Source organism: Cricetulus griseus, chromosome 10 (assembly GCF_003668045.3).
Source record: "Cricetulus griseus strain 17A/GY chromosome 10, alternate assembly CriGri-PICRH-1.0, whole genome shotgun sequence".
Taxonomy (NCBI): Eukaryota; Metazoa; Chordata; class Mammalia; order Rodentia; family Cricetidae; genus Cricetulus; species Cricetulus griseus.
This window is the reverse complement of record NC_048603.1, coordinates 14,941,125-14,961,288: the sequence shown is the minus strand read 5'-3', so window position 1 is coordinate 14,961,288 and position 20,164 is coordinate 14,941,125. Positions and strand designations below refer to the sequence as shown.

The 20,164-nt window shown below is 49.9% G+C and overlaps 1 protein-coding gene across 2 annotated transcripts in view; it reads right to left on the bottom strand.

Annotated features, from left to right (window-relative positions):
• The window catches only part of Snx31 (sorting nexin 31), a 36,892-nt gene extending 17,536 nt beyond the window's left edge, over positions 1-19,356 (bottom strand). For both annotated transcript variants that reach the window (XM_027431490.2, XM_027431491.2), the window contains exons 1-7: positions 19,291-19,356; positions 19,081-19,155; positions 11,541-11,655; positions 8,296-8,360; positions 5,669-5,779; positions 3,236-3,326; positions 2,126-2,213 (exon numbers count right to left, since the gene is read on the bottom strand). In XM_027431490.2, coding sequence (XP_027287291.1) covers positions 2,126-2,213; positions 3,236-3,326; positions 5,669-5,779; positions 8,296-8,360; positions 11,541-11,655; positions 19,081-19,155; positions 19,291-19,356 — 611 coding nt within the window. The remainder of the gene's footprint in view (positions 1-2,125; positions 2,214-3,235; positions 3,327-5,668; positions 5,780-8,295; positions 8,361-11,540; positions 11,656-19,080; positions 19,156-19,290) is intronic.
• Between the last annotated feature and the right edge of the window lie 808 nt (positions 19,357-20,164).

Sequence of the window (20,164 nt, the reverse complement as noted above, 5' to 3'; positions counted from 1 at the left end):
TGAAATGGTGAAAATAGGGTTTGAAGGTCAAGCTCACACCGGCAGAGAGAAGCAACAGAACCATTCCAACTATCGTTCCCTTTAGCTGCAGGTCCACACTCCTCGGAAGACCCTGTGTGGCTGAGAATTGCGTGACAGACAGACAGCCCTGAGGCACGGTCCAGGCTTGGGCTCATGATGGGGGAAGTCCCTCTAAATCCATGTTTCTCTGATTGGTTGATGAATAAAACACCGATTGGCCAGGAGAGGCAGGAAGATAGGTGGGGCTAGGAGAATTCTGGAGAGAGGAAGGCAGAGAGAGAGGCCATGTAGAGACCAGGAAGAAATGATGTCCCGGATATTCTCTGGTAAGATAAGGCCATGTAGAAACACATAAATGAGTAGTTATGGGTTAATAATTAAGACAGAGCTAGCCGATAAGAAGCCCTAACCACCGGCCAACAGTTTATAAAATTAAACTGTTGATTTGGGGCTGAAGGGTGATGGAACCTGGCAGGAAAGAAACTCCAGCAACATGCTCTGTGCTGCCAGGGCCAACACCCTCTGAAGGAACCATATCATCCATCACTAGAGAGAGGTGCTCAGTGAAGTCCTGGATGAAGAAAAATCCTTAAAACTCCAGCTAGGCCCTTCTGATAGGCCACACCCATCGGAATCAAGCCACTGCTGGAGCTGGACTCCCCTGTCAGGAGAGGATACCCCAGGGTGTTGTTCTGACTCTCAGCTCCAGCCACAGCAGAGTACCTCTTTCCCTCCTGTTCATAAGCAAAAGCATCTGCTGAATGCAGGTGGTGGTGACAGGAAGGATTTACCTTGCTTTTGCATCTAGGTATCTAGGATGTACCTATTTGAGGACAACATAGGCACTGCCTAAAGTCTAACTCAGACTTCTAGGTGAGGGAAAGGATTCTCACCACTCCTTTGACACCCGGTTCTCAGGAACCTGTGTGAACTTGAGAAGTCTAAGCCCCAGGGATTTTCTGCTATTGCTGCTGTTATCATTCTTATCCATATGACAATAACAAACATGAATAAGATTTATCGAGTGTGTGGGACTGCTTTAATCGCCACAGTAGTCCTAGGAGGATTATTCTCCCATTTTACAAACATGTAAACTAAGGCTTAAGGAGTGCGAATAACTTGGCAAGCTGGGACTTAGCTCGTGTCCTCTGAGCTAGGAATAGCCTCGCTCAGACACACATTATTGGAAGCAGCTCTGGAATAGTGTAAACCCTTACAAGGAAGCAGAGTCCTTTCCTCCTCAGAAATATCCACTTTTAGTGGTTTCTCAAAAGTCTTTCAATAGCTGGGGCTGGCCCTTCAAAATTCAAAGCCACAAGCTAGACCCAGCATTGGGTCAAGTACACTATCCCTAGATTTCAAGATGCTTTTTTTTTTCTAAGTTTGTATCCTCAGATTACAGAATAACTGAGCTGGATGGAGCCAGCTTGAGGAGCAATTCATTGTAGTCGTGGTGATAAAGGCTGGGGTCCCAGATCATAGGACAGGGCTGGGAAAGCAGGCAACTTTCATTGTGATGTTCTGTTTACTTGTTCGTGGTAGGACTTCTATTTCCCAGGGAAACGGCAGCATTCTCTACAGAGACACTGGTGTCCTTTTTTTTTGTTGTTGTTGTTGTTGTTGTTGGTTTTTTGAGACAGGGTTTCTCTGTGTAGCTTTGGAGCCTATCCTAGCACTCACTCTGTAGACCAGGCTGGCCTCGAACTCACAGAGATCTTCCAGCCTCTGCCTCCCGAGTGCTGGGATTAAAGGTGTGTGCCACCAATGCCCGGTGACACTGGTGTCCTTTTAATGTGGGAATTAGATGCGGGCACATAGCCTTTGGGAGTGTGAGCTGAAGGCTTGCGGGGTCAAATTCAGTGCAAACCGGCTGAGTCGCCCCCTCTGCCCTCAAGGAATACCACAGTTCAGAAGACACCAGATCTGCTTGTAGTTATCAATAAATCCTTCTGTTACTACAGCTAGTCATCCACCCCACAGCAAAGCCACGGCCAGCAGCTCCCTGTCGCTATCTTTCAGGTCACTCTACCCGTGTCTGTCTGTCTCTCAAGCCGAGGACAGACTGACAAGCTCTCACACAGCGGCTCTTCTCACAGGTACTCACCACTTTCTCAGTCCTATCTTACAGTCTTCCACCTCAGAGGTCTGAAGACTCGCGCAAGGCAGCTCAAAGTCAGCCAGCTTCTTCACAACTGCAGAGGGGAAAGGCAGCGTGGAGGTCAGGCTGCGTCCTGCTCTGAGTTTACCTCACGTTACGTAAAACCGTGATCGTTACAGCCTGTGCCTCGACCTTAGGAACCCCATTTTACAGCTTTTTGTTGGTTCGCTTGCTTGGGGTTTTGTGTTTGTTTGTTTGTTTGTTTTGTTTTGTTCTGCTATTTACTTCATTTTGAGGGTAGATGGTGATTACTGCAAGGCAGGATGGATCCACACACCACCATCTGTCTTGCATCGCCCATCCGGCATAGACTGAGAGATGACTTTTTCTTCACAGGAGAAAGAGGGGCTGCCCTATCAGGATGAATTATGGGTATATGAAAACCATCTTGGGCCGACAAGGCTCCAAAACTTATTGAACACAACAGAGCAAGGAAAGGGTGCAACTCCCTCACCTGGATCCCGTAAGTGATAATGGCCCCACACCAACCTGTCATCTGATACCCTGTGTGTGTAGCAAGGGACTCCCAGAGAACTCCCAGCTAACTGTCGCTGAGCCTTGGTTGCCTGATGCAGATGGAGCCCACTGGGCTGCTGTCAGCTGCTGTCTGCCTGCCTGTCCATGCATTCACTCGGCTGTCTGTCTGTCTGTCCGCATGCTCCTGTCTGCCCATTTCCACCCAGACCTCCTGTCTACGTCACCACAATATGAAATAGAAATGACATGCTACCTCTCTGGGGGATCTTTGTCCCCACCCTCTGAGTGTTTCATTCTCCAAATCACTGTTCATTTGTTTGTTTGTTTAAGGCAGTGTCGCACTATGGAGCTCTGACTGTCCTGGAATTCATTATGTAGACCAGGCTGTCCTTGAATTCACAGAGATCTGTCGGCCTCTACCTGAAGTGCTGGGATTAACACCACACCTGTCTACAATCGCCAAATCTTTAGAGACCATGAACTGAGGGTATCCAGTCCCTTTGTGGGTGCCCCTCACACCTCAGAGCCACGCCCCCGCTCACACCCGACCATCTCTTTTGCTTTCCTTTTCCATCTTACCAGAGAGTTTGCCCTCAGGAAAGCACCGGATGAGAAAAAGGCCGAAGTAGCCCAAGAGCTCTGGATACAGTCCGAGTTTGTGTGCCACCACCTTAGCCAGGAACAAGGAAAGGGGGAGTATTAGGCTAATGGCTTCCAGAATGGGGTGGCAGGACCAGAAGAGACCAGTGCATGCCAACAGCAAGTGCTTCCACAGGCCAGACAACCAAAGAAACGTTCTGTAGCCCAAAAACCATTCATATTGATGATATTTTCAATCTGAAATGGCCTCCTCGGGCTGATGCATTTGAACTCTTTTTACCCAGATGGTAGTAACTGCATTTGGGGACTGTGGAAATAGAGCCATGGATTTTGGACACAGAGCCATTGTAAATTTGTGGGGCCGGGACTTACAGGTTATGGGCCAGTTTTACTTTTAGCCCAGATTTTTCTTTTTCTTTCCTTTTTTTTTTAAGATTTACTTTTATTTATTATGTATACAGTGCTCTGCCTGCATGCCAGAAGAGGGCACCAGGCCTCATTCTAGATGGTTGTAAGCCACCATGTGGTTACTGGGAATTGAACTCAGGACCTCTGTAAGAGCAAGCAGTGCTCTTAACTCTGAGCCATCTCTCCAGCCCCCCTGCTTTTTTTTTTTAAGATTTTATTTATTTATTATGTATAAAGCATTCTGCTTCCATGTATATCTGCACACCAGAAAAGGGCTCCAGATCTCATTACAGATGGTTGTGAGCCACCAAGTGGTTGCTGGGAATTGAACTCAGGACCTCTGGAAGAACAGTCAGTGCTCTTAACCTCTGAGCCATCTCTCCAGCCCAGATTTTTCTACCCTGTGATGTGGAAATGTGTTGCTATCATTGCTAATGAAAAGCTGATTGGCCAATAGCTGGGCAGATTTTCAGGGCAGATAGGATGCTGGGAAGAAGGAGGGTGGAGTCTGAGGAGTTGAGACCCAGACTTAGAAGAAAAAACATGGGAAGTTCATAGGTGAAGTTCGAACATGTCTGGGGCAGAACACAGATTAATAGAAACGGGTTAATTTAGGCTGTAAGAACTGACTGGAGGCAAGCCCAAGCTATCAGCCAAGCTTTTATAATAAACATCAAGTCTCTGTGTGGTTATTTGAAAGTAGCTGCCGGGACACAGAGAAACGTCACCTAAAATCCCGGTCTACCAGGATGTGAGAAGTCCCAGCTCACTTCCCTGTCATCAAGATGGACTGTACCCTAACCCAAACCATGAACCAAGACAAAGCTTCCTCCCTGAAACTGTTCTTGTTGGGGCACTGAGAGAAGCAGCTAATGAAATATTCATTCTGGAAATCTCGGGGAGACATGAAATTATAGTGACTAAAACAAAACCAACGTCACCTCAGCGGACACGCTGGGCTCTACCCAGGCTGGTTGTCCCGTCTTGGACTTGGACATATGTCCTGGATCATTTATTCCAGGGCTTATCGTCTGATGGAGGACAGCAACTTCCTCCACAAACATCTGTTTTCTGTGGCATCTAGCCCTGGGGCTTGCACTTCCTGTGTGCACCAAGCAAAAGGCATTTCCTGCTGTTCGGGGGTGTATAAATGTGCTGGTAACCTCCTTGGGCGCCCCGCCCTGCTTCTCTCTGAAGCTTCCTGCCACAGCCAAGACCATGGTTTTGGTCCAGCGTAACCTTTGGATACCATTAAGAGTAACTTACTATGACCTGGCTCAGTGGACACTTCCAACTCCAGGCCTAGGGTTCTCCTCTCTGACATCAGCTGGATTTCATGTCAACCTGTGTGGCTTCATATTTACCACAGAGTGGGAACTCACAAAATCTACCTCCATTCACTTTCCCTCAGCAGGGACCAGAGGCCACCCCTCTCCTCCTTCTCCTAGCCTATGCATTTAAGACTCGGGAAGACAGCATTCCCTCTGCAGCCAGCTGGGCCCGGGAGACAGAGCTGCTGATGGCCACATCTGAATTGGGGAAAACGCTCTTGGTCATCCTCAAAATTATTCAAACGCGGGTCACCCTTGGTGTCAGCGTTTGGCTGACACCTATGGGAGGCAACTTCCTGGGCCCTCTGGTTATGGCCTGCTCCAGACTCTGCCAGGCACCACCCTCCTTCCTGCTCCCACCCATGCAGCAGTCCCCAGACAGAGCCTTCCACCAGGGCCCAGCCTGGTGAACGCCAGGGAAGTAGCCACAACCTTAGGAAAACCCCAGAGGTCTCAGGAGGGGTATAATCAAGGAGACCCCCAAGGTTGCGCTGTGCCTTGGCTTCTTCGGTCAGTTTCCCTTTGGGGTGACTTATATGCTGCACCCCTGTGGATAGATCATCCACAGAGGGAAAGCATAGGCAGGGAACTTCCGGAAGGCAATCACATTCAAGTCCCCGCCTCCAAACGGCGGTTTCTGCATTTCCTGGAGCTGAAGCTAAACAAAGTTTACCTCGAGGACCCTTTCGGCCGTGTCCGATGTTAGAACCTCCACGTCAATCCTCCTCCCATCGGGCAGAAACACAGCCAGGGAGGTTTTCTTGGTGGGGATGTTCAATGTGTGCTGTAAGTAAAAAGACAGACGTCAGTTTCCACACTCATCACAGAGAGAGCCGCTGCCTGTCCCCACTGTGCGCACACTCATCACAGAGAGAGCCGCTGCCTGTCCCCACTGTGTGTGCGCACACTCATCACAGAGAGAGCCGCTGCCTGTCCCCACTGTGTGTGCGCACACTCATCACAGAGACAGCCACTGCCTGTCCCCACTGTGCGCACACTCATCAGAGAGAGCCACTGCCTGTCCCCACTGTGCGCACACTCATCACAGAGAGAGCCGCTGCCTGTCCCCACTGTGTGTGCGCACACTCATCACAGAGAGAGCCGCTGCCTGTCCCCACTGTGTGTGCGCACACTCATCACAGAGAGAGCCGCTGCCTGTCCCCACTGTGTGTGCGCACACTCATCACAGAGACAGCCACTGCCTGTCCCCACTGTGCGCACACTCATCACAGAGAGAGCCACTGCCTGTCCCCACTGTGTGTGCGCACACTCATCACAGAGAGAGCCGCTGCCTGTCCCCACTGTGTGTGCGCACACTCATCACAGAGAGAGCCGCTGCCTGTCCCCACTGTGTGTGCGCACACTCATCACAGAGAGAGCCACTGCCTGTCCCCACTGTGCGCACACTCATCACAGAGAGAGCCACTGCCTGTCCCCACTGTGCGCACACTCATCACAGAGAGAGCCGCTGCCTGTCCCCACTGTGTGTGCGCACACTCATCACAGAGAGAGCCACTGCCTGTCCCCACTGTGCGCACACTCATCACAGAGAGAGCCACTGCCTGTCCCCACTGTGCGCACACTCATCACAGAGAGAGCCACTGCCTGTCCCCACTGTGCGCACACTCATCACAGAGAGAGCCGCTGCCTGTCCCCACTGTGTGTGCGCACACTCATCACAGAGAGAGCCGCTGCCTGTCCCCACTGTGTGTGCGCACACTCATCACAGAGAGAGCCGCTGCCTGTCCCCACTGTGTGTGCGCACACTCATCACAGAGACAGCCACTGCCTGTCCCCACTGTGCGCACACTCATCAGAGAGAGCCACTGCCTGTCCCCACTGTGCGCACACTCATCACAGAGAGAGCCGCTGCCTGTCCCCACTGTGTGTGCGCACACTCATCACAGAGAGAGCCGCTGCCTGTCCCCACTGTGTGTGCGCACACTCATCACAGAGAGAGCCACTGCCTGTCCCCACTGTGCGCACACTCATCACAGAGAGAGCCACTGCCTGTCCCCACTGTGCGCATGGAGATAGAACGGAAGGGAGCAAATGCCCAGAGATTTAATGGAGGTTCTTTTTTTTAAAAAAAAAATGAAAAAAAAAGGTTTTATTTATTGTGAATACAACATTCTGCTTCCATGTATATCTGCACACCAGAAGAGGGCACCAGATCTCATAACAGATGGTTGTGAGCCACCGTGTGGTTGCTGGGACTTGAACTCAGGACCTCTGGAAGAGCAGTCGGTGCTCTTAACCTCTGAGCCATCTCTCCAGCCCCTTAATGGAGGTTCTTTGATGGGACAGAGTAGAGGTGAGGAGGCGTCTGGAGAGGAGGCGAAGCAATGGTGTGAAGTCTGAATTGCTTCCAAATAAACAAGGGAGCATCCATTTTGGAGGGGAAAAAATCTTTTGATAAAAATTATCCACATCGGGCTGAAGAGATGGTTCAGAGGTTAAGAGCACCGACTGCTCTTCCAGAGGTCCTGAGTTCAAGTCCCAGCAACCACATGGTGGCTCACAACCAACCATCTGTTATGAGATCTGGTGCCCTCTTCTGGTGTGTAGGAATATATACAGACAAAAGGCTGTATACATAATAAATAAATCTTTAAAAAAAAATTATCCACATCTTGCTTGGGTAATCTCAGAATTAACTCGTTTTAGATTCTCCCAAGCACCTCCAAAGAGAAGGGGAGGGGAGGGGAGGGGAAGGGAGGGGAGAGGAGGCTGGTTGCATCGCCCCAAGTCACAGAAATCAAAATATCACCACCTCACTCCTGAGCCAGATTCGCCCGTCACCAAGCCGGATCTGCGGCTGCTCGTCTGGTCCCAAGCAGGGGCATAAAAAAAATGTTTCCACACGTGCAAAGGGAATGAAAGGCACACTCAACAAACGGCTCTCCAAGGTTTCAGCCTAGCGCTAAGTGGCCAGCTTCTGGTCCATGGAAAGGGAGCTGTTTTATGCCACTCTGTTCAGACTGAGTGTTCTCCATGAACAAAGTTAGGAAGACAGACAGCAGACAGCAGGGCCCGAGGTTCCGATGTCTGCCTTTGGTGCTCTTGGACACCTTGGCTACAGCTCTTGGGTCCGGAGTACTAAAACTCCAGCTCCTTCTCTGCCTTTCTTGGGACGCATGGCACACAGGCTACAGAACAAGTATCTGGTGACATGCTTCATCTCCCGTGTAGGATCCGAGCAGGAAGCAGCCTCCAGCCTACTAGACATGACACTACTTCACCCAAGCCCAGAAAGCCTGTGCGTGTGGGGATCGGGTAGGCTCAGGAAGGAAGCTTTACCATCTGCACCAACGTTAAAAACTCGGTGAAGACGTCACTTCTTGTCACACGAGGGTCCGCAGTTACTGGAAAATACGGAAAGCGAGCCAGTTAGCATGAGCTGGGCGGGAGTTGTGTCCATTGCTGTCTCCCAGTAAGGGAGAGGTCTCAATGCGGGACAATTGACAGAGTCTGCCCCTGTGAGGTGGTCTGGGCAATATAAGCCCATGGTGCCATTTCAAGACCATGGTGTTCCCAGGAACCTCTCAAGCAACCCACACGGCTCAGTGGCCTCCTTATTACCCTCTGGTCTGATGATGAAACTATTACAAGAAGTAAAAATATATTATAAGTTTGGGTCTAGACAGCCAGTCTGGTAAGTCACTTAGTAGTGTGAAATTTTTTTTATTTTATTTATTTATTATGCATACAACATTCTGCTTCCGTGTATATCTGCACACCAGAAGAGGACACCAGATCTCATAACGGATGGTTGTGAGCCACCATGTGGTTGCTGGGAATTGAACTCAGGACCTCTGGAAGAGCAGTCGGTGCTCTTAACCTCTGAGCCATCTCTCCAGCCCCAGTAATGTGAAGTTTTTAAGTATGCCCAAAGCACCTGCCTCGTCAGGTGACAGGAGGGACAGCTCGCGCTGGGGGTGCTGTTCAGTGGTAGAGTGTGCAAGGCTCTGGCTTCAGTCTCTATTATGCGTGCATGAGTGTGGGGTGTGTGTGTGTGTGTGTGCGCGCGTGTGCATGTGTGTGAAAGCAGGAGGCTGGAGAGATGACTTGGTGAATCTGAGCACTTGTTGCTCTTGTAGAGGACCCAGGTTCAGTTCCCAGCACCCACACGGTGTCTCACAACCATGCACAACTCTAGTTACAGAATATCCGACACCCTCTTCTAACCCCAAAGGGACACACATGTGCACATGTATGCAAATAGGCAAAGCATGCCCATGCACAGAATAAAATTAAATAAATCTGAAAAAAAAATAAAGTGACAAGCATCCAGAGAGATTTAACGTGGCTCACTCTTGACTTAGACAAAACGTCTCTTCCTCCACTCGGCTTTAAAACTCTAGACAGCGACAGCCGTGGGGACAGAGCAGAGCCAACGACGGCTGGGGACAGAGCAGAGCCAACGACGGCTGAGTCCCCAGGGGACGAGCCTGCTCCCCTCAGGCTCCTCCAGGAAGCTGCCTCAGCTAAGCTCACACAGTGCTGCCTCTCAGCTCCCTTCTTTCTCCTCTTTCCTTTCTGTCGCTCTATCCAAACTTTACCAAACAACATTCAATAGCGTTCGACATGAGCACAGGGCTGAGCCGTCCCCAGCAAGGCTGTGCGTTCCGAGAAAGCTGAAAGAGGTGGAGTGTGTAACACGAGACACCTGTGTGTGTGTGTGTGTGTGTGTGTGTGTGTGTGTTTGCACGTGTGTGCACACATGCATGTGTGCATACACATGAGCACATATACTTAAAAATATTCATTGAATATAAGTCTGTGTGTCATATGTGTGTGTTCCGGTACACGTGAGTCTGTGTGTCATACGTGTGTGTTCCGGTACATGTGAGTCTGTGTGTCATACGTGTGTGTTCTGGTACATGTGAGTCTGTGTGTCATATGTGTGTGTTCTGGTACATGTGAGTCTGTGTGTCATATGTGTGTGTTCTGGCACATGTGAGTCTGTGTGTCATATGTGTGTGTTCTGGCACATATGAGTCTGTGTGTCATACGTGTGTGTTCTGGTACATGTGAGTCTGTGTGTCATATGTGTGTGTTCCAGTACATGTGAGTCTGTGTGTCGTATGTGTGTGTTCTGGCACATGTGAGTCTGTGTGTCATACGTGTGTGTTCTGGTACATGTGAGTCTGTGTGTCATACGTGTGTGTTCTGGTACATGTGAGTCTGTGTGTCATATGTGTGTGTTCCAGTACATGTGAGTCTGTGTGTCGTATGTGTGTGTTCTGGCACATGTGAGTCTGTGTGTCATACGTGTGTGTTCCGGTACACGTGAGTCTGTGTGTCATATGTGTGTGTTCTGGCACATATGAGTCTGTGTGTCATACGTGTGTGTTCTGGTACATGTGAGTCTGTGTGTCATACGTGTGTGTTCCAGTACACGTGCATGTGCAGAGGCCAGAGGAAAACATCGTGTGTTGGCCTGCACAGTCTCAGGTGATCAGATTGGTCTGTGGACCTGACTGTGGGGCAATGTCTGACTAACAGTTGACCACTGTAGGCGGTGACACACCCGGGCAAGTGGTTCTGGGCCCTATAAGGAAGAAAGTTCAGGCCGGGCAGTGATTGGTGTACATGTGTAATCCCAGCACGGTTATGTTAGTCAACACATAACTGTTATGCTATGCTGTGCTATGCTATGCTGTGTTATGCTGTGTTATGTTATGTTATATTATGCTGTGTTATGCTGTTATGCTATGTTATGCTATGCTATGCTATGCTATGCTATGCTATGCTGTGCTATGCTGTGCTATGCTGTGCTATGCTGTGCTATGCTGTGCTATGCTGTGCTATGTTATGCTATGCTATGCTATGCTATGCTATGCTATGCTATGCTATGCTGTGTTATGCTGTGTTATGTTATGTTATATTATGCTGTGTTATGCTTTATGCTATGCTGTGCTATGCTGTGCTATGCTGTGCTACCCTGTGCTATGCTGTGCTACCCTGTGCTACGCTGTGTTACACTGTGCTACGCTGTGTTACGCTGTGTTACACTGTGTTACGCTGTGCTATGTTATGCTATGCTATGCTATGCTATGCTATGCTATGCTATGCTATGCTGTGTTATGCTGTGTTATGCTGTGTTATGCTGTGCCCCGAGATACAGGTTCAGCTCAGCTCAGCTCAGCCCATCATTTGTCTTAATTCCTCAGTTCTTCAGTGGAACCAATCCACAACTCTCCAGAATAATTAAACTTAAACTACTTTAAATACTCAGCAGGAAGAAGGCCGCTGTAAAGTCACACACACCACACACCGGAAATATCCAGCGTCGGCAGGTGGAGAGAGAGAGAGAGACTAGGGCGGTGGGGTCCCTGTGCCTGGCGGGAGGAGGCTAAGACGGGAAGTAACTGCGGGGGACATGAAGTCTCCTACGGGGGCGATGACGATATTCTAAAACTAGATGGTTTGCACAGTTACATAACTGTGTTAAAAACGCCGAATACGGGCTTTGAAACAGATGGCTTCGTGACGGGAATTTACGCTGCAATGCAGCTGCTAAACAGAGTTCAAGCACATACCAGTTTGCAGGTAGCGTTCCAGCCGGTCCCTCCTCTCTTCAGCCATGGAGGCAGTCATCGCCAGGTAGTGCTTTGTCGGGAAAGGGGGCAGGCAGTTTCCAAACACTCGCCTCAGCTGAAAGGTCCCAAGACAGTCCAAGTGAGACACTCACTCTAGGGCGACGAGGCAGAAAGCCCTGTCTTGGATCGCTTTATTTAAAAGGCAAAGCGATCCCTGTTGGTGGCCAAAGGGAGGGGACGAGGAGGACGCTTCCTTTAGGACAGACATCCTTCACTATACATTCCACAGATGCCGGGCTATATTTTCATATTTTTACGAGACTGTCCACCACTCATAGCGCACATTTCCTTAAATTCATTCTATATCTAAAAGATCAGAGATTATAGTCAGATTTTTTTTTTTTTAATTTTTGATTTGTCTCACTGTGTAGCCCTGGCTGTCCTCGAACTCACTATGTTAGACCAGGCTGGCCTCGAACTCACAGAGATCCTCCTCAATCTGCCTTCCAAGTCAAATTACAGGTGTGTGTGACCATTCTTGGCTCTTTTCACTCAATTAATGTAGCCATCTAAGCTTAAATATCTGCCTTTCACGCCATTTCTATGGGACAGTGCTGACCACAGAGGTCCTATACAGCTGACATAAAGTCCAATAGAATCCCAGGCAGGCTCTTTCCCCCTACCCAACATATAGAATCTAAGACTATGGTGGCTGTTACTTTTGTGGAAAATACATAAAAATAACTTTTTTAAAAAGGACTTATTTATTTGTCTTATGTATATGAATGCTATTTCTGTACGAATGCCTTTATGTCAGACGAGGGCATTGGATCCCTCTATGGATAGTTGTGAGCTGCCATGTGGGTTTTGGGAATTGAACTCAGGACCTCTGGAAAGAGCGGTCAGTGCTCTAACCACTGAGCCATCTCTCCTGCCCCCATAACAAATAACTTTTCGGCACATAAGTTAAAATACACACTGCTTTTACAGAGGACTCAGCTTTAACAGCCACCGCCCCTGTCAGGCAGCTCAGAGCCGCCCGTAACTCCAGCTCCAAGAGGATCCGATGCCGCTGGCTTCTACAGGCACCAATTCGAATAGACACCCACACAGGCATGCACACACACATGAAACAACAATAAGTTTTAAAAGTGAAGGAAACCAGCCAGAGTCCTGGGCGGCTGAAACCTGCCGATCCCAGAGCTTAAACAGCGGAACCAGCTGCAAGAGGAAGGAGGCAGCAAACAGACAAGACCTTAAATTCCCATTTCATTTCAGTTGCCTCTGCCATAATTATAGCGTGTACCTGGCAATCCACACGGTCGCTAGCTTGAAAACACATGGAGAATCTGATCTCTTCTCTTCACCCCAAGGCCACTGTGCTGGTGAAATCTACTAACATTTGTTTTCTGGATTGTAACAGCAGCCATCTAGACTGTTGCTCTTGTTCTCTTACGGCCTCCTAGCTCCTTCTAATACTTAAAAACTAAGAATCCTCCGAGGTGCCTCCCCCTGCCCCAAGTCAAAGGTGAAATTTTTCCAATGATCTACAACTATGACACCTACATGAATGCAATTAGCCACTTGTAAGTAAAGTTACACTTAACTTATTTAAATAAGATAAAATGTTAAAATCTGTTGCTAAGTCATAGGTACTAGCCACATTCCATGTCGCTGATGGACAGTAGCAGGTGTAAGTCATTACCTAATTGGCGGAGCACATATACAGCGTCTCTATTGGCCCAGGAATTTCTACCAGCCAAATGTCGGTCTGAATATAGAGAGGTTATTAACTGTCTGGCTATGAACAAATTACGGCTTCCTGCTGCTCATTGCTCAGCTGCTGTTCAGTTCTTAGAGAACCAAACTCATTGCCAGCATTTATTTTTGTGCTTTAAATTTTAAAAACACACAAAATAAATAAATAAATTTTAAAAATACATCCTGCAGAGAATACAGAACAGTAAAGCCACTTCGGGAGACAGTTTGGTAGCTTCTTACAGTGTTAAGCGTAGTCTCACTGTAGAATCAAGCAGTCACACTCGGAACATTTCACTGAACTGATTTGAAGACCATGTCCTCACAAAACCTGCATGTGGTGCCAGGGAGATGAGTCAGCTGCTGGGAGCACTGACTGCTCCTCCATGGGACCAGGGTTCAGTTCCCAGCCCCTCACTAGGCAGCTCACAACTGCCTGTAACTCTAGTGGCAAGGGCTCTGACAGCCTCTTCTGGCCTCCAAAGGCACCTGCACACACAGCATGAACACACATGACACACACCACACAAATAAAAATAAACCTTCCCCAGGCAGTGGTGGCACACGCCTTTAATCCCAGCACTCAGGAGGCAGAGGCAGGCAGATCTCTGTGAGTTCGAGGCCAGCCTGGTCTACAGAGCGAGTTCCAGGACAGCCTCCAAAGCCACAGAGAAACCTGTCTCAAAAAAACAAAAACAAAAACAAAACAAACAAAAAAAATATGAAGGGTCAGCAGTGATCTATTCCTGCAATAGGATATTGTTCATCCATGAAGCAAAGAGACACAGGTGAACCTTTAATGCATGTTGCTAAGTGAAAAAAGCTAGTCTGAAAAATTATATCACCATCTGAAAAAGGTAAACTATAAAGATAATAAAAAGATCACTTGTCACGAGGGCTGTAGGACAGGAGGGTGCTGAATAGGACAAAAGCACGAGGGTAGTGAGGCTGCCGGTGAGAGACCATATTCAGGGGCATGATGCCCTACACTTGTCCAGACATACTAAACTTTACAGCACAAGCCTGACATTTGCAAACATTTTTAAAATCCTTTAGGTCATCATCGTCGTCGTCGTCGGGAGACCCTCAGGATGTGACAGAAGAATCTAACGGCATCGCAAACTTCTGCACCACCTCACTGAAAGGAGTGAGGAGAAGCAACCACCCAGGACACTACAGGAAAGCGTGACATGCGCATGAAGAATGCACAAAAAATCAGCTGTGCCTGAGTGTTGTACTGTTGATGAGGTTGTTTTCCACGGGCGTCTGAGTTAATGCTCATGCTGCTGTACCGCGTACAAACTTAACATTGAAGCAAGCCGGTGGCAGGGAGTTGGATTTCTTGATGCTGCAGTGAGTTAGCGGGTAAGAGCGGGAGTCTGGGATGACCTGTGTTGATGCTGTCTTATGAACTCCTGATTAGTGTATAAATGTTATAACTAGATGTCCAATGTCCCTGGCTGGTGCCTGTGTTTGAGTAGTTGGTCCCCAAGTACTGGGTCCTGGACAGAAATTGGATATTTCAAGACAAAAGCTAATCAGCTCTGAATAAGTTATAGGGGTGGTTAGTAATGGTGCATCCTTGCTGATCGGGTCATTGTAACGACTGTGAACACTAAGGGTATGTTAAGACAGAGGACACGGGGCTAGGGAGGTGTCCAGAGCACTCGTGCCCATCCACGGGACCTGGGTCGGGTTCTAAACACCCACACGGTAGCTCACAACCATCTATAACTTCATCTCCATAGGATCTGACTAACACTCATCTGAACTCTGAGGGTACAGCACACATGACGCACACACATGAGGCCCATACATATTTAAAACATTTTTAAGTAAGTATTTAAAATATTTTGAAGAGTATAGAAAACTGAATGCCTGGCGTGTGGGAACTCCATGCTTTTTTATAAGCTAAAACTGTTGCTACAAAAATTGAGCTTAAAAAAAAATAAATAAACCCAGATACCCGATGTTCTGGATTCTTTTCAGAAAATGAGAAGATCTGGAAGTGACAGGGTCATCTTTGAGAGGCAGCAATAAAAGCTCCCACTGTGCCTCGTGCTTCCCTAACCCCTGTCTAATATCCAGCTGTCATCTCGCCTGGTATCAAACATTCTCATGGCAATTATGTTTCCTTTAAACCCAAGGAAATGTTCTTGCCTTCGTGCATTCCTGCCACGCCCAAGAGTCAAAGGGCCCAGCTGCCGTACCACCAGCCAGAGCTGCCCCACCAACCAGGACATCGCGATCCTCCGTCTGCCCTCGCTTTCACCTGTCTTCTTCACATGCAATCATTTCTTGGTTAGCTGACGGCTGATTAAGGCATGCCGAAAAGGGAACTGTCTTCTTTGATGTGTGTCCATAAACGTCAGACATTCCCTAACTGGCTCTAGTCACAGCAGCCTCGAGTCAACAGGCCTACCCTTATGACCCATCTGCTGGACTGAATCTGGGGGAGCCCCTGCGCTGAGGCCATGAAATGGGAAAAGTCAACAGGGCTGAGAGTCTACAGCCTGTCACAGAGCAGAATTCCTCCCAGCAGGTTTTACAGCAAGGACTGGTTCCTCAGGAAACCTCTGGCCTTTCGGGTTGAACGCAGTCTAAGGGGGAGGGGGGCGGACGAGTGAGCTGAGTAAACTCTGCCAAAAGTCAGCCATCGTCTTGTCTCTACCGTCCAGTTCCCCAGCACAGACCTCTCACCTGGGCTCAGCAGACTTTGGCTGTTGCAGCCACCAGTGTAGCAAGACTTGTAGAGTCCACTCTCCATCAAGACTCCATGGAAGACATCACGTTGTAGTTCTTGTCTGTTTTGTTTCTTTCCTAGGCTGGCCTTGAACTCAATGTGTAGCTGAAGATGGTCTTGATCCTCCAGCCTCCATTTCCCAAGCCCAGGGTCACAGGCATGTGCTACCATGCCTGGCTCACAAAATACGGGGGATCAAACCCCAGGCTTCAAATGTGCTGGGCAAGCCCTCTGCCCGCTGAGCCATATCCTCAGCCTGGTGTGCGTGCGTGCAGGTGTGTGTGTGTGCACGTGTGTGCACGTGTGTGTGTGTGTGTGTGTGTGTGTGTGTGTGTGTGCATATGTGTGTGTGCATGTGTGTGTGCATGTGTGTGTGCATGTGTGTGTTCATGTACATGTGTAAGTATGTGTTTGTATATGTATGCGTGTGTACATGCATGTTTGTATGTGTGTGTGTGTCTGTCAATGCATGTGTGTGCTTGTGTACACATGCTCCAGAGGGTGTGCATATGCATGTATCTGTATGTGTCTGTGTCTTCATGTACGTGCATGAGTGTGTGTGAGTGTGCATGTCTTATGTCTGTACGTGTGTGTGTGTGTGTGTGTGTGTATGTGTTTGTGTGTGTGTGTCTGTCTGTGCATGTGTGTGCTTGTGCATGTACCTGTATGTGTCTGTGTGTCCATGTATGTGCATGAGTGTGTGAGAGTGTGCATGTCTGTATGTCTGTATGTGTGTGTGTGAGTGTGCATGTCTGTATGTCTGTATGTGTGTGTGTCTGTGTGTTTGTATCTGTGTGTGTGTCTGTGCGTGTGTCTTCTCCATAACTGGCATCAAACAGTTGAAGGATTTTCCCAGATCCTTCTCTCCTAGTTTTTATCCCTCCCCTTTTTTAAATGGATGTGAAATGGCTCCAAAATCCTTTAAATTTTTTTTTTAATTCCGTTGATTAGATTGTTGGGGAGGAGCACAGGTGTGAGATCAGAGGACAAACTGCAGGAGTTGGTAATGTTCTCCCACCACGTCAGTCCCTGGGATTGAACTCAGGTCAACAGGCTTTGCAGCAAGTGCCACTGAGCCATTTTGCTAGCCCCAAATTCTTAATCTAACCAGATACAAAGCACCGTAAAAAGGGAAAGGCGTTGTACATGCGTGTGGATGTCCACTGTAGATTCCTTCCCAGTCTTATTTCCTTAAGAGCTCTGTATGAAGCGTTTATTATATGTGTATTATGTTAAATAAAGACTGTAACTTTAGCAACATGGTTTTCGGCTGTAAGAACTGAATTTAGCTAGGCACAGTGGTGCACAACTTTAATCCCCGCACTTGGGAGGCGGAGGCTGTTGGGGTCCATCCACCTGGTCTACTTAGTAAGTTCCAGGACAGCCAGAGCGACATAGTGAGACCCTGACTCAAAAAGAAATAGAGGAAGGAAGGAAAGAAGGAAGGAAGACAGAAGGAAAGAAGGAAGGACCTAATTTATATATCCCACATATTGAGTGCCTGTAAGATTAAGAAGGGAGCCAGGTGTTGGTGGCGCACGCCTTTAATCCCAGCACTCAGGAGGCAGAGGCAGGCGGATCTCTGTGAGTTCGAGGCCAGCCTGGTCTCCAGAGAGAGTGCCAGGATAGGCTCCAAAGCTACAGAGAAACCCTGTCTCAAAAAAAAAGAAAAAATTCAGAAGGGATACCTGTCCAGGTGATGTGGCCCTGAGTTCTTGTCAGCCGGGGTATAGGGAGAGCTAGTCTGGGAAAGAGAAGGGCGTGTCTCTGAGGTGAGGTGTGACCTGTGCTCTCTGACATGGTCAGCTGCAGCCTTGTTCCCTGGTGAAACCCCCTCGGTGGCTGGCAGCCTACCCTGTGCTGCTGAGCCTGCTAATGTCTGCCGGGTGCCTGCCCTGGCCAGCTCTGCACCCTTACAGCAATACCACCAATTTGGTTGATGCCCCCTTGCCTGCGGTACTTCCCTCAGATCTAGAGATGCCGGGGAAGGCAATGTCAGCTTGCAGGACCCAGAGAGCATCAGCAGGACTGGAACTCTGAAAACCTCTCAAATGGTCAGGGTGCTCCTCCCTGCCACGGCTAAAGTGCTCCTCCCTGCCACGGCTAAGGTGCTCCTCCCTGCCACGGCTAAGGTGCTCCTCCCTGCCACGGCTAAGGTGCTCCTCCCTGCCACGGCTAGGATGCTCCTCCCTGCCACGGCTAAGGTGCTCCTCCCTGCCACGGCTAAGGTGCTTCTCCCTGCCACGGCTAAGGTGCTTCTCCCTGCCACGGCTAGGATGCTCCTCCTGCCACAGCCATGGAGCTCCTCCCTGCCACAGGCCAGCCTACCTGGCTCCTTCCTCATTCAGACCTAATCTGATTTTCCTACCCACCCCACCCCCTTTCCTCTTTGGGCTGGGACAAGTCGACTGCACAGGCCGGGGCTGGTCCTGAATTCTCCACCCCCCTGCCTCTCTCCTGTCCTCTCACCGCCTGCTCCTATCTGCCACTGTCACATCCTCTGCTTGAAAGACCGCTGGCTCCTGGACCATCTGGAATCGGTCCCTCCTCAAGCCCCCCCTCCTCCCAGAAGTCCCCCTGGATTGCGTGAGACGCTTTTTGAGTCTGGTGACTCTTTCTGCCGAGGCGTCACAACCCAAACTGCTCAGTGTGGCCCTTTAGCTGGTGACTCTTGGGTTTGCCAGCAAAGGGGCTCGGAGAGGTGTGGGCCCGATGAGTCAGGACTGGAAAGAGAGACGCACAAAAGGCACCCTCTGTAATTCCTCTTGTCCCTCTTGCTCTCGCTCTGGGAGAGGTGTGAGGGCCGTGGGTGCAGGAGCCGGAGGAAGGAGGTGGGTGCGTGCGGTCCTGCTCATGTTAAAAGCTGATGCTGGAGACGTTGGCACAGGAGTTGGCGCTGGGTTTTAAGGAGTGAGTGTAGTTCACAGATTAGGGGTCGGGCTACACGCGCCCCGCTCCCCACCAGGCACGCAGTCCATTGCCAGAATCTCAGAGTCACACAGCCCAGGCCCTTGGGCACCGTTTCCCCACCAGACTCACCTGCTCATTCCAGCGGTGCAGCTGGCTGTAACGCACCTTGCAGAAGAGGAACCCGTCCAGGAACACGGAGTACAGCTGAAAGCACAGACACCCGCCGCGGGGGGTCATCCAAGGCGAGCGTGGTGATGCGCTCGCCTTGGCGGGGGGAGGGCGCGCGCAGGGTCACCGAGCCCCTCCCCACCCAGCCCGCCCCGGGACCCCCAGGCTCACCACGTAGCGGCCCCCCAGCGCGTCTGGCCGCTGCTGGGACACCGGGATGCAGAAATGCATCTTCATGGCTCTAGAGGTGGCCAGCGGCGGCGTGGCGAGGCGCACGGCTTGCTGCAGAGTCTCCGCTGCTCAGTCCAGCGCTCAGGCTCTAGCTAGAGGTCCGCGGGTGGGCGGGGTCCGGAGCCCCGCCCCGCCCCGCCCCAGCCCCCTGCGCGGTCCCAGGTGCCAGGCTGGATTGGAGGCGATCAGGGTACAGAGAGATCCCGAGGAGAGAGCGCCAGAGCCGCTCGGGCCTGGGTCACCCTGGAGGCCAGAGGCCAGAACCTTAGAGACTTTTAAGGAGGGAAAGCGCCTGGGGCTGGAGAGATGGCTCAGAGGTTAAGAGCACTGACTGCTCTTCCAGAGGTCCTGAGTTCAATTCACAGCAACCACATGGTGGCTCACAACCATCCTGGTGCCCTCTTCTGGTGTTATACATGGAAGGAGGGAGAGCGTCGAATTATTTCTTTAGAGGGCACTTCTTGAACTCAAAAGTGATGAACCCTGGCTCTCTAGCCGCATGATCATTGTACACAGGTGCCAGAAAGTCATGGCCACCCAGGCAGCTTGTCTAGGAAAACTGCTTCCCCAAGGGGCCACTTCAGGGCCCGGGTCTAGTGGCTTCCAGAACTGGCGGATGAGGTGGCATTCAGATCCGCCTCGTAAGGGACAGCTGGCATTTTCTTCTACAGGGGGTGCTTTGGAGATCTGGGGGCTCAGCATCCCACTGGCTACAGGGTGCTCTGGATTATGATTAGAAAGGGAGAAAGGGGGTAGGTATTAGGCTCAGGGTTTTTTGTTTGTTTGTTTTTTGTCTTTATCTTGTTAATGGGTA